Source organism: Cervus canadensis, chromosome 28 (assembly GCF_019320065.1).
Source record: "Cervus canadensis isolate Bull #8, Minnesota chromosome 28, ASM1932006v1, whole genome shotgun sequence".
Taxonomy (NCBI): Eukaryota; Metazoa; Chordata; class Mammalia; order Artiodactyla; family Cervidae; genus Cervus; species Cervus canadensis.
The window spans coordinates 49,973,664-49,987,715 of NC_057413.1; the positions used below are offsets into that span (position 1 = coordinate 49,973,664).

Sequence of the window (14,052 nt, forward strand, 5' to 3'; positions counted from 1 at the left end):
TGAGTAGAGTTTCAAATTTCAGTCTTAAGCTCTGTGAATCGGTTGGGTTGGTCTTCTGCCAAGTGATTCTGGCCACCTTGGTCAGTTGTAGAGAACCCCGACTGGGGACACGGAGGGAGGTCAGAATCCTGCCTTTAGGGTCTTCTTTGCTGACATGGGTCACAAGCTGTGCAATGAGAAGCACCCTGAGTGTCAGCCTGCCTCTCACAGCCACCCCCGATCAGCTCAGCTGGGCTTCAGTAATTTCTGGTGCAGCTACCATCTCCAGAAAGGACTGAGTGTCGTAGGGTACCCAATTTTTCAGGTGGTTAGAATCATAGCATTTTATCTTCGGAAAACATCTTAGAGACCATCCATTCTCATGTTACTCCTGACAACAGCGACACGCAGAGAAGGTGAATCATTGGTGTTTGATTGCACAGTTAGTGCCAGAGTCCCCCCATCCAGGCTTCCTCTTGCATCCCAAGAAGCCTGTTTTCGGACCATGTTTCTCCTTGGTCAAGAGAACCAGAAGTGAGTGGGAAAGCACATTCTAAATGTCCACTTAGTTATTAGCAGGGTTATTAGAGAAGACATAGAACTTAGCATTTAGTATAAATGTTCGGAAATGGGAGTGAATGGATGTGTGAATGAATGAATATGAATGAATGCGTATATTTGTATTATGAATGATAGTAATATGACAGAAATAGTCTAGGATAGGAAATTGTAAATCTGCCTCCCTCCGTTGAGATTATTGACTTTGACCCTGGTTGCAACGGAGAGGGAAAATCTTCAGGAGAACTGTCTATGCAGTTCATGTTAAATACCCCAGTTTTCTGAAGAAATAATTGGGGTTTTTCCAGCCTGAGTTGAGTGCTGTTGAGGGGGAAGTGGGTAGAGGAGAAGGGGTGGGAATATGATGCTCTTCAAATGTGATGTTCCCCGAGTATAGCAGATGCTCCCTGGGGGCGCATGGCTTGGGCAGGAACCGCTGGCCACTGTCCTGCCACGTTACCCAGCAGCCCTCTGGCAGCACAAACAGGAAGGAGCCACTTGTGTGCCGGTTTGGGCTTGGCCCCATTGACTAGTTTCCTCCCGTCTCCGCGTGAAGCTGAACACCGCATCCAAGGTGTGCCCTGTTGCGAGCAGTTCTTAGGAAGCAGTCCTCCTTTCACACCTGTAGGTATCTAACCAGAGTGTTTACCAAAGGGGACCTGTTAACAGCAACTCCTGAGTTTCCATATGTACCTTTCCCTGGGCTTTTTTTTTTTTTTTCTTTTTCTAAATTTGTTTTATTTTTTGGCTCAGCAGCATGCAGGATCTTAGTTCCTCAACCAGAGATGGAATTCACATCCCTTGCAGTGGGAGCACAGAGCCACAATCACTAGATCCCCAGGGAATTTCCTCCTTGGGCTTTTCTAAAGCTCTCTGCCCACTCTCCTCACCCCACTTTATCTTATTCATTAAGAAAAGACTTCTGCCTATTCTCCTAGAGTTACTTGTTTTTCCTCTGATGCTTTTTTAATTGACCTACAGTGCTTTTTTTTTTCTTCTAACCATCTGCCTCCCCCTTCCTCTCTTATTATGACCCTAAGTGTTCAGAGTTCAAGTGTATAGACCTGAAATGTAGTGTCTCAGTCATTTGAAAAGTCTGGGTACTCTTAGATCCCATGACTCTTTACAAATCATTTCAGGAAATGCATGACCCTGCTTCATTTTCCCCACACCCATTATTAAATTTCAGAAACTATGGTCTAACTCAAAGGAGAGATCTTGCTTTTCTCACACCCACGGTTTAAATAAATGCCTGTCTCCATTTCTGCCTGATACAAAGACCACGTGAGATGCATGAACCACTTCTCCCCCAGGTAGCATCAATTTCTGAGCATCTCCTGGGGATGTTTTCTTCAGTACTTTTATGTTCTGAGGTCTGTAGGATGTAAGGCAGATATGCCCAATCTCCAGGTAGCCTAAGCCAAAGGAGTACCGCCCTAGAAGGAGATCTTATAAGATCCATACTGATATCACTGCAACATGGTTCATGTCTATCTTTAGAGCTTTTTAAAAAACACAGGTGCATGCTTTGACAGTTTTTGAATTACTTGTCGTTTTATATCTGTTAGTCTTACGCTCCCCACCTGCTTGTGTAAGCTTTTGCATAGCAAGAAATGTCTTTGGGTTTTTTTTTTTTTTTTAATCTATTCCTTAGACCATCTCACTGCTGTGTAGGTGTACAGAAGCTGTTCATGATAAGAAAAATGGATAGTTTGCTGACTCACCAGAATACCATGTAAAAACTTCTCTCCCCGCCCCATCCTGAAAGCCCTGTTAAGGGTGGCAGTTATGACCATTGTTACTTGGAGGTGAGAGAGGGAGAGCTAAATAAGAACCTTGTGCTCAGCTTACTGAGTTGGGAGAGAAAGTGCAAAGTGTTGGGAGAGAAAGTGCAAAGTGTATGCAGGTCCCTGGATTTTGGTGTCTTTTTATTTATTTACTTGTTTTATTTTTTATATCTTCACTCTTTATTTAATTACTTTTGGCTGTGCTTCGAGGCATGTGGGGTCTTAGTTCCCAAACCAGGGATTGAACCTGTGCTCCATGAAATGGAAGCAGAGTCTTAACCACTGGACCACTCGGGGAGTCCCGTCTTTTTTTAAAAAAAATTTTATACAATTTTAAAAGGTTACTTTCTGTTTACAGTTATGACAGAATATTGGCTGTATTCCCCCTGTGGTACAAAACATCCTTGAGCCTGTCTTATACCCAATAATTTCTGCCTTTCTGCTGTCTTTTTAAAAGTTCATCCAACAGACGTTGCTTCAACTAGAAGCTGAAGGGATTCCTTTTGTTAAGTGACGTGACTGGCTCCTTTTTATTTACCCGGCACTCTTCGTAGCTAGACTTGGTCTGCTGACACAGAGGAGACCACAATTTCTTCTGAAAGTATGCAGCTGTAGATCTGAGGTGTCCAATAAGCCTGACCTCAGAAGCCAGGTGGTAGTTGCGAGTGTGCGTCCCCGTTAGACTGGGGGCTCTCTTCTCCTCAGTCATCCCCAGCGCCTCCAGGAGCTCAGCTCTAGGTCTTCTCTGCCATTTACTCATTGTGATTAGTCACATCCTGCTGTGAGCATGGCTGCCCATTGTATAAGGAAGACCTGATTTTCTCTCTCAAAGTTTATGTTACAGGTCAAACTTGATTATAATCTCTCTTTAAGTAACCCCCACCCCACCCACACACACCTTTTAGGTGATAGGAGAGAAGCTTGGGAAAAAATAGGGGTGGAATCCTATTAAAATGCTCATGTGTTATTTTACATTTCAGGTTTCTCAAGCACGAAAGAGTATGTGCCCATAAAAAAAACCATCACCCAAGGTCTTGTTTTTCAGTGATCATATCTATATAAAAACTTCTGTCAATGCTTTGAATGTTCAGAATAGAGTAATAAAATAATATTGAGGCTGTTTCTGCAGATTGTCATAGAAAAGTACTGAATTACTGTTCTTAAAGCACCCTAAAACTAAAGTGTAACAGCAGTTTTCATGTCTTTTGAAAATGTCTATGAAATAGAGTTCAGTTATTTTCTGAAAATTCATGGGTGCTCATAGGTAATTTCAGATCACCCAGGATGTGATAACAAGACAGTGATTGGTACCTTGAGCCTCTGAGACCCCCACATCAAGGATATTCTTATTTGTGTTGGATTGGAAGGGCAAGGTACTTCCTTCCATGTGCCTGTAGACTTGACAAGACTTAGTGTAACTCTGGATGGAGCAGAGGGAAGGAATGTGTTATACTATCCCTGTGGGGCCCAAGGTAGATGAAGATCATTTCTTGTTCGTTAATGGTTAATTAGTAGGTTTGTCTCAGACCTAGGTCCTACACTCACTTTTCCCTATTAGTAACCTTAGGATTGATGCCTAAAAACATCTGTCACCTGCTCTGAGTCATCCAAGTTCAGAGTCAATCTCAGAAGTCTCAGGTTTCTTCAGGAAGTTGAGTTCAGAAATCATTGGTGAGATCAGGTTAGGGTGACTTTTCTCTATTGTCAGCCTTAATAATTGTCCACAACAAAGCAAATATGCTGTGATCATATATTTATAAGATTACATTTTCTTAGTGGTTGGGCATTTAGGAAGTCAAGATCTTTTATAGCCATTCCCCCCCCCCCCCGCCCCCGACTAACAGTTTGAAAAAAGTTGACACACACAGTATTAGAAAAGACACTAAACAGATTAGGATTTCTTGGTCTGGGAGAGGCTAGGACGAAGAAGGAACGTGACTCAGGTTAAATGATTGTAAAGGCTATCGAAGCGACCAGATATAGTCTCAGATATAGTCTCCAAACAGCAGACTTCAGAACTGCAGGAAGCTTTCTAAAAATGGCCTTTTGCTAGAATAAGAGGTTACGGGCTGGAAACATAAATACAGAACGAAGGCTCAGTAAAGGAGATGCTTTAATAGTGGTGAACATTTACTGGGTTCTTTCCGTGTCCTAAGCTCTTTCCTACATGACCTCATTTAATCTTTAAAACAACTTTAGGAGGGAGGTCTTCTTATTTATCCCCATTATACACATTAGAAATCTTGAAGTCAGATAGGTTATATAATTTGTCCAAGATACCACAGGCCAGAAATGGGGGAGCTGGGGTTGATGAGGCCTCATTCACAGGGTATTAGAGAAAGATGGGTATTTGGAGACCAATCCTTTTTTTTTTTTTCAAGATTGCAGTTCCTTTTCAAAATTCCTTAGACTAGATCTAGTAAGCCCCATATGGCGGTTCTTGCGTTTTGTTTTTCTTCAGTAACTCTCCTTGTTGTTGTTCAGTTGCCAAGCCATGTCCTATTCTCCTTAAGTAGGTCTTTATCATAGACTCATTATCACCATCTTAGGATGGTGACCTTGAAAGAGAGATTGGTCAGCCTGCAGCCTGTAGCCTGTTCTTTGAGAGACAGAAAGCAAAGAGCGATCTTCTTGCTTGTTTAGGGATAGTGAGAAGTTCTTTTTGCTAACACTGGGAATCTTCAGAAAGGCATTCTACTCAAAGGATAGTGAGCCTTTGATAGTTCAAGTGTGTATTCCAGCAGTCAGGAAGTTTATATCAAAGCTCCAACCTCATTTGATACAAGTTCTTTTATAGCCTAAGGGGAAGTTAGAGAAAGACTAGTTACTACTTCTTTATAAAATCCCATTATTCACTCCAGCCACCCCGGGAGGTTTGTGCAGTGTTTGTTTCTTGAGCACCTACTATGTGTCAGGCATTATGTTGAATTGTGATGAGTCTGATCTGGAACATCTTTTAAGACTAACAGTAGACAATCCAGCCACGATGGATAGTTTAGAGTCAGATTTTTTTTTTTTTTTTTAATTTTTTGATGTGGACCGTTTTTATAGTCTTTATTGAATTTGTTACAGTATTTCTTCTGTTTTATGTTTTGATTTTTTTGGCCTCTAGAGTCAGATTTTTAATTTTTTTGAATAGTGATTAGCCATTCGCTCTATGTTATTTAATCCTTATGATGCTCTCTGAGACTGTATTATCATACCCATTTTACAGATGAGGAAATTAAAACTCAGCCACATTAAGAAACACACCCCCCCCCCCAAGAAAAAAAAAAGAAACACACCCCATGTCACACAGCAGGGCCTTGGCCATGTGAAGTGAACTGCCACAGAGAATAATGATCATTTTCATATAGTACTTTAGAGTTATCAAAAGGCTTTTCTTGTGTTATTTCATTTAATTCTGTAAACAAAAATGATAGTAGTTATAATTATACTCATTTTACAGACAGCAATGATCATTTCTATTTATTGTATACTTTGTATGTGCCAAGAGTGGCAGACAACATACTAGATAAGGCCTAGTTCGTGTAAATGTTCACAGAGCCCTAATAAGCATCCTGGTTCCCATTTTGCAGGCGAGCCACTGAGGCCCTCAGAGTCTAAATGACTTGCTCAACAAAGTGGGGAGCTGTGATTCAAGCCCAAATTGGCTGTCTAGCTGGCACACGTGAACTCTTGGCTATGTTCATTTCACCATGCTGTGCTGCCTCATTTTCTAGATGAGGAAACTGAGGTTCAGAGAGTTTGCTAGTACAGCCAAGGTATCCAGCTCACACATAGCAGAGCTGGGACTCCAACTCAGATCCTCTCATCAGAAAGGCCCCTTGTTTCCTGTTGTACTGAGCTGCCTCTCAGCTTAAGGAGAAATGCAAAGCTGTATCTTCCATTCAAGCTAAGTCCCCTGATTCCTTTGTGACATGTCTAAACATCAGTGATTTTAGTCATTCTTTAGATTTCTTTGTATTTCCCCCCACTTTTAGGCAGAGAGCCCTGTGCTACTGGTAACGTGCTAAAGTATGGGAGTGGAGATACAGATGAAACTGTTTGCTCAGAAAGTCATCTGGTGATGTTAGATTATTTGAGTCCCGTGTGCCCTGCTCATTTTGCTGTGTGGTTCTTGTCCTTTGTATCTATTAAAAATGGTGCTTGAGGGAAGGCCTTGTCTTTATGAGATTGCTTTCTGATGTTGTAAGGAATGTATCTTTTTCCATCTGAAGATCATTTACCATTTATCTGAATAGTGAATGACATTAATGGTTAAAGCAAGGAAGTATATCTGTATCAGATACATAACAAGGATCAGGTTTGAAATGTTGCCGATCTATTAGTCTCAGCCTTGAACATTTTAAAGCACAAAATTTCATTACTTGAATGATTAAATATCCATCCAATTTTTGAAGGAAACGCCTCTGTGAACCATTTACAATACTATACTTTTATTCAAATTGCAAACTCAGGTAAATGTTCCTTAAAACAGAATTGGATGAATTTTTCTATATATCTGTTGATATAGTAAACATTCGATAAATATCCAGATGTATTTAATTATTTTGAGTCAAGAAAAGTATGTCCCATTTAGATAGTCTTTAAATAAATTGTTTCTGAATTGAACAAATAAACAAGAAATAGCTGAAACTAAATGGCTTTGTACAGAAAAACTGGCTTTAAAGAAAGAATGATCTTAGGAAAAAAACCCACATCTTGTTACCCACTTTTTCTTTGTAGAGATAAACCTGAATTGACTCAAATATATTTATCGTTTTCAAAAATCGAGCTTTTCATTTTCAGAGGCTGATAGGTGATATGGGAATAATTTAAAAATTAAACCTATTCTAAATGGATTAGCTCTAATTCAGGTGTGTTTTAATCATGAAACAATTCCTGTGTCACCAAAAGTTTTTTTAAAAGGCCAGAATTAATATCGCTGAGAATCTCCTGCGCTAGTCCTCTCTGCATAATTTTCTCATGCAGTTCCCACATCTCTGTGATTCAGATATTATTACTTCCCATCCCCTTATACAGATGAGGAAACTGAGGTTCAGAGTCACTGAGTGATTAACCCAAGATCACACAGCTTAGAAATATAAGTCTCAGAACTTGAACCTAATTTGACATGTTCCAAAATCCGTGTCTATTCTGATAAACAAAGCTGTTTTGAGAACAGCCTGGTGTATTGGAATTTTTTAAGGAAAAAGTGAACTTCGCCAAAAAAAAAGAAAGTTAAGAGAAATTAGCTTATGATTCTGTGTGTATCTCCAAGAAACTCTGTTAGAGATACATTGAAAGAGATTACTAATTCTCAGCGGTTCACTCTAACCAGTTGGTTGCCCATTATTTTTATTATTGTAGTGACTGTAGGTAACTCCAGGCCACATTCCAAACATGTGACATCGTTTAAACAGATTCCAATAGGATTAAAGACATTTCCCTGTTGTGTTTTGGGTCTTTTTCTTCCTGTCAGAAACTCATGTGCTTTACATCGAAACTAGATGGTGATAAAGCTTTTCTGTTCTTGGTTGGTTTTGAAGTTTTGTTTTTTTCTTAAAGGCTATTTTCCAGGATAGCTTTAGCATCAGAATAACATAACTGTGCATGCTCACTTGCTCAGTCTTTGAGATGCTATGGACTGCAGCCCTCCAGGCTCCTCCGTCCATGGGGATTCTCCAGGCAAGAATACTGGAGTGGGTTGCCATTTCAGGGGATCTTCCTGACCCAGGGATCGAACCTGTGACCACTGAGCCACCTGGGAAGCCCAACATAACTGGCTCCTTTCTTTCCTGTTGTACTTACATGCTGTCCCCTCTGTGCTCATCTCTGCCCCAAACTCCTCATCCCCATTGACCTGCCTGGGATGTAAAACTGTGCTAAAATCACATAATCATGCATTTTAGAACCAGAAAGCATGTCTGAAGAATACTGACTGGATGCGCAGCAGCAAAAGGCACCATCTCCCTGCTCTTTAATCGAGTAAATTGTTCCAAACATTTATTTTTAAAAAAGAAATAAGTAATACATGTTCATTGGAGTAATAAATTTAAAAAAACACACAGAAAATAAAGAAAATAGAGTTCAACTTTGTGAAGATACCCAAAGCAGATTGTTTTCTAAATGACTGTTAGTCTTTCCAAATAGAAATATTTATGTGTGAGGGAGACAAATAGTCCTTACTCATGATGCATTTTGTTACTTTCATAGAGACTCGGAGTCTAGAAAGCTGTGTGCTCTACGGGGCCTGCAAGGGTGGGGTTGTGGGAAATTCGTCGTCCTTGTATAGTCTGATTTTTTTTTTTACTGCTTTATCCTTTCTAAGTTTGGGGTTGTGTGTGTAGGCCAGAGTGGCTGGTGTGCTAAGGATTTTCTTCTTTTTCCCAGACCCCAGGCAGGCGCAGTCCTCCCCGCCCTGGTCCTATGACCAGTCCTACCCCTCGTACCTGAGCCAGATGACTCCTCCGTCCATCCACTCCACCACCCCGCTGTCCTCCACGCGGGGCACCGGGCTGCCCGCCATCACCGACGTGCCCAGGCGCATTTCAGGTAAAGACCACACTTGATCTCAAAGCCCAGTCTGGTGCAGGGGTGGGCCTAGGGCTGCAGGGTGGGCCCAGCTGTCTCAGCTACGCTCACAGTAAACTCTCCGTCAGAGGCTTGTGGACAGGGGTCCCACAGCTGCAAACCAGGTCTTCTGAATTATGGGGCTAGCAAGGGCTTGAACTTAAATTGAGGTCAAGAGCCTGAATCTCCACCAGACATGGCATCCTTTGCTAAGATGACACTCAGTGACCCCAAGGTTCAGTCCTGCTGAATTGCATCCCCTTCGGTTGGCATTGTCTCCCAACTGGGGCCTTCTCCTGAGGGTCTTGTGCCCGCCTGCCCAGCTTTCCTCTGCTTGCGTTCCTTTCTGTTCCTAACATCTGCCTGAAAGCCAAACTACAGCCTGAAGGCACAGCCCTCCGTTTCTAGAGGCTCTTAAACGCCCAGGAGTTCCAGGTAGCCAGTTCAGAGAGACAGAGAAGCTGCACACTTCAGATCCCCGTCAGACAGACACGAGTCACTCCAAGGACAGTGAGGCTGCAAGAGGCTTAAAAGGCCACGTGTTGCGGCCTCTGAGCAGCCAACTCAAGACCCGGGCAGCACCATGAATCACACAGCTCACTGCTGTTGCTCGCAACGTGGCAGCCCCCCCGAGGCTCACCATCCTCTCTTCCCAAGGCACCACGAAATTCTGTGACTCATGATGGGGGTGTGTGTGATCAACATCCTGGCCGCACCTCCCCCCTCTCATGGAGCGTTTGTCCCCGGGAACCAGAGAGCATCCACGAAGAGGTCAGATTGACAAGTGGAGGAAAGTTAAAGGCTCTCGGTCAACCCCGAGTCCTGTGAATAAGAAAAAAAAAAAATCTGTATATACCCCTGCATCCGGACCGCAGCCCTGCCCCCATCAGTTCAGAAGCAGCCCGCCCCGCCCCCCAGCCCCTCCGCCAGAAGAACACGCGGTCGGACCCTCTCTGTGTCCGACACTGCTCTCAGCGTTCGGGCTCCGTGCACCTGTGTGACTCCTGGCCAGGTTAATGCCTTTCTTTCTTTCTCTTTGTGTTTCTGTCTCTGTTTTCTCTCCCTCTCTCCTCTTCTGCAAAGCTCGAAGCCGGTACTCGCTCCGCCGGGGTGCACCACTGGCAAGCTGATGGGCCGTCCGCAGGCTTGCAGGTTGCGATTAGCTCAGACTCCTTTATTTCTTTCAACTTGGGAGGAGGGAAGGCTTTGTTTCTCAAGCGAATGGCAGGAAGGGGCTCTCGGGTCCTAAGGCCTTCACCTTTTCTGCCACAGACGGACTCCCGTAGGGGTGAGTAGGGAAAGCAGGGGTGGGGGGGACGGGAACCTCCAGAGTCTTGGGAAAACCACGTGACCCCTTTTCATTCCGACTGCTGTTATTATTGTCATGAATCACATGGTATTTATTGGGGAATCTGCAGAGTATAGAATTGTAGTGATCACTTCCCTTTACTGGAACAACTCCCTCCTTTAGGCAAATGTCAAGTAAGGACAGGGGAAAGGATGAGGGAAGCACAGAGGGGTAACCAGGGCTGATGCAGGGTCACGGGGACAGTGTTGGATGGTGTTGAGTTAGTTCTGGTCCTCCCGTATGTATTTTAGAATGAGTCTGTTTTTGTCTTCCATGGGGCCAAGTGACACTTTGCCAGGACAGATTTGTGCAAACTTGCCTCTGTTCAGGGTTCTCTGGGGCTTCTGTCTGTCCAACCCTCTGTGGCTGAAGCTGTTTGTCCTCTGGCCTTTACCTGGAGGGAAAAAAAAAAAAACCCCAGGGAGAGATGGCAGCTTTAGAGACATTTATCTCTAGCATTTTCTTTCTGAGGTATATCCGTATATGAATTCAATGGGAAAACCGTTGACAGTAACACTGGAAAAAAAAAAAAGCTGCCTAAATGGCATTTTATCATTTAGCATGTGTAATATGGAGCAGCTAGGTTATTTGGAGGCAGTTTAATGATATCTACTGAAAACATTTCCATGAACGAATATGACACAGCTTTTCTCATTTTCACAGAGGAGGCAGAAACTGGTTTATTAAACAGCTGTGTGTTAATCTGAGGCCAAAGGTAGGAACGGGCTTCTGCTTGAAACTGGTTTAAACCCGAGTTTAGTCCAGTTTCTTCCTCCCACCCCAAACATCTCTATGAGTTGTTCCTGGCAAAGTAACATGGTGCCAGGGTGGGAGGTTCTGTGTAAACAGGAGAGCAAAGAGAACAGAAAATCCCTCTTGTCAGCATGTAGTGAATCAGGAAGAAAGAACTAGATGTCAACTGTCAGGGAGCCAGAGGAGCCCTGCTTCCTCTGACCTTGCTCTTGGGTGTGGGGCTGCATCCCCGCCCCAGAGCACTGCCTGGTGGATTACGGGACCACGTCTTCAGGAGGGAGCCCCATCTCCAGTTTCCTTGGGACTGGTCCTAGGACACTCCTTGGATAGGACTCTGTCTCATAGATTCTCAGGTACCACACTGCATACTTTCTGTCTTGTTATTATCCCCCTCAATATCGAAAGGTGTCCCTAAGTTCCAGGATGCTATGTCTCTGTAACACGGACAGCTAAAGTATTAACCTCTGTTACCATCTCCAAGCAGTTCTGTGTTCCCTTTTTGAGATGCTTTCCAGAATAGTTTCTGTTTTCTTTTAGTATAGAGCAATCAGTTCTCATCTCCCTAATCAAAACATTCTCATATGAGCTTGGGTGAGAAGGAATACAATTCATCACTTACACAGTAAGGGTGGAGGTCCAGGCCCAGGTTTGAATTCCAACTCCTATCAGGCAAGTTTCTCACTTCTTGGAAACTTTTATTATTTGTAAAACGGGGATATAATATTTAGCTCTTAGGGTTACTATGAAGATTAAATGAGGTGCACAGGTGTAAAGTGTTTGGGCAGGCCTGACGCACCATATGTGTGTCACACACAGATTGTAGCTGATATTAAGGAGCTAAAAGTGTTTTGTAAAAATTGTATGTCTATATATAATTTGCAGGCAAGCCCTGGCTTAAGTGAATCAGTTGATAAAAATCTAAACTTTTAAAGGAGTTAGTTGCTTTATGAAATGGATGGTCACAGAGTATATGTAAAACAAAAAAAAATTCATGAAATATTTAAACAAGTTAATACTATGTGACATTCAAAAATCACTTAACACAGTGCCTAATACATAGAGTACTCAATAAATATTTGTCACTACTATTATTATCCCATAGACTAACTATGAATTTTTATAGAGCTTGAAGAAATTGGGAGGCATTCACAAAAGGTCAGTAAAGCACTAAGAGAAAATAACTATTCACTTATGATGTCAGAAGATAGAAAATGTTAAATTACACTTACATGTAATTAGGCATGCTAATGTTCTTTTCCAAGGGATCATAAGCGTAAAAGTCACCAGAAATATCTTTCAGAAAGGAATATTCCTAAGGAAATTCCATTTTATCCGAGAAGACCATTGCAAAGAAATACCGCAATTTAATCTATTTAAAGACCTTCAGAGAATACAGTTTTACAACTTCCTTTTTTGTTGTTCTTTCCTCTGAGTCATTTATCAAGTGTGTCTGCAAATGCTCAAACTTAATGACTTAAAATAATGACAGTGATACTCTACCATATATACCCTGTTGTTGTTTAGTCACTAAGTTGTAGCCAACTCTTTTGTGACCCATAGGACTGTAGCCTGCCGGGCTCTTCTGTCCATGGAGTTTCCCAGTCAAGAATACTGGAGTGGGTTGCCATTTCCTTCTCCAGGGTATCTTCCCAGCCCAGGGATTGAACCCACTTCTCCTGCATTGACAGGTGTATTCTTTACCACTGAGCCACAAGGGAAGCCTGAATACATGTCCTGTTGGTGGTGGTGGTGGTGGTGTTTGGTCGCTAAGTCACGTCCGACTCTTTGTGATTCCGTGGCTTGCATCACTCCAGGCTCCTCTCTCCTCCACTATCTCCCAGAGTTTGCTCAAATTATATATTCTGTAGTTTCCTCCAGATCCTTTGTGGAAGCATGGAGTAAATAAAATAAGATGATAAAGATATATTACTTGCAATCCCTACTTTACTGCAAAGAAAGATACAAAACCACACATCTCAAAGTTTACAGGGGGCAGTTCCAAGATTCAGGAAATATTTCTTTAACCTTGAGTAGCCTTCGGTATTCTAAGAAGAACAATAGCAGCAGTTATAAGTTTATGGCTGAACAATAAAGTGTTGTCATGTAACTGACTAATAGGGTCGACCTTATTGTATTGAGTTTAGATTATATCCAGCTGAATTATTAAAATCAGGCAGAAACCAGTCTTGAGAGATCTAATGCCAAGAAAGCCCTTGAGGGTTGGTTCCTCTCCCCACCATACTTACAATGATAAATATGGCCTTATCACATAATAATTGGGATTTAAGTAGCAACCCCATGTAACAGTCCATGGAATTCTCCAAGCCAGAATACTAGAGTGCGTAGCCGTTTCCTCCTCTAGGGGATCTTCCCAACCTAGGGATTGAACCCAGGTCTCCCACATTGCAGGTAAGTTCTTTACCAGCTGAGCTACCAGGGAAGCCCTATAACTGACTGATAGGGTCAACCTTATTGTACTGAGTTTAGTTCATATCCAGCTGAATTATAAAAATCAAACAGAATCCAGTCTAGAGGGATCTAGTGCAGAGGAAGCCTTTGAGGGATTGGTTCCTCTCCCCACCATACTTACAATAATAAATATGGCTTTATCACATAATAGTTGGGATTTAAATAGCACCCCTGAACACCCAGTGATTTTATGTATTATCTCATTTCATCTTACATGATTGTAAAAGAATATTCATCCTACAGAGGTAGCCAAAGTTGTTTCTCACTGATTCTATTAAAGAGCAAGGTGTGTGGGAAGGCAGGAAGACTTGACAACAAACCAGACCATTACATGGCTTCATCATCGTAATATTGTTATCACTCATGGCATTTTTGATGTTCAAAGCACTTGTGAGGCTTAACACAAAGATTATAATTACTTTTCTGGAGCTTGTTAAAAAATAGTATGTAGACAAATAATTACTGACTTTCAGAATGTATTTTATGTAATTATACTCTTACAAAAAGATGTCTAGCTATTTATTGAATCTTATTCTTTGACTTATGAGTCAGAGTATGAGCTATTGTTAGCCTTCTAACAGAGACTGTACATAGGTTTATTCA

At 42.1% G+C, this 14,052-nt stretch overlaps 1 protein-coding gene across 2 annotated transcripts in view; it reads left to right on the forward strand.

Annotated features, from left to right (window-relative positions):
• Nucleotides 1-14,052, forward strand: part of RUNX2 (RUNX family transcription factor 2) — a 232,936-nt gene that overhangs the window by 184,640 nt on the left and 34,244 nt on the right. For both annotated transcript variants that reach the window (XM_043449963.1, XM_043449962.1), the window contains exon 6: nucleotides 8,700-8,861. In XM_043449963.1, coding sequence (XP_043305898.1) covers nucleotides 8,700-8,861 — 162 coding nt within the window. The remainder of the gene's footprint in view (nucleotides 1-8,699; nucleotides 8,862-14,052) is intronic.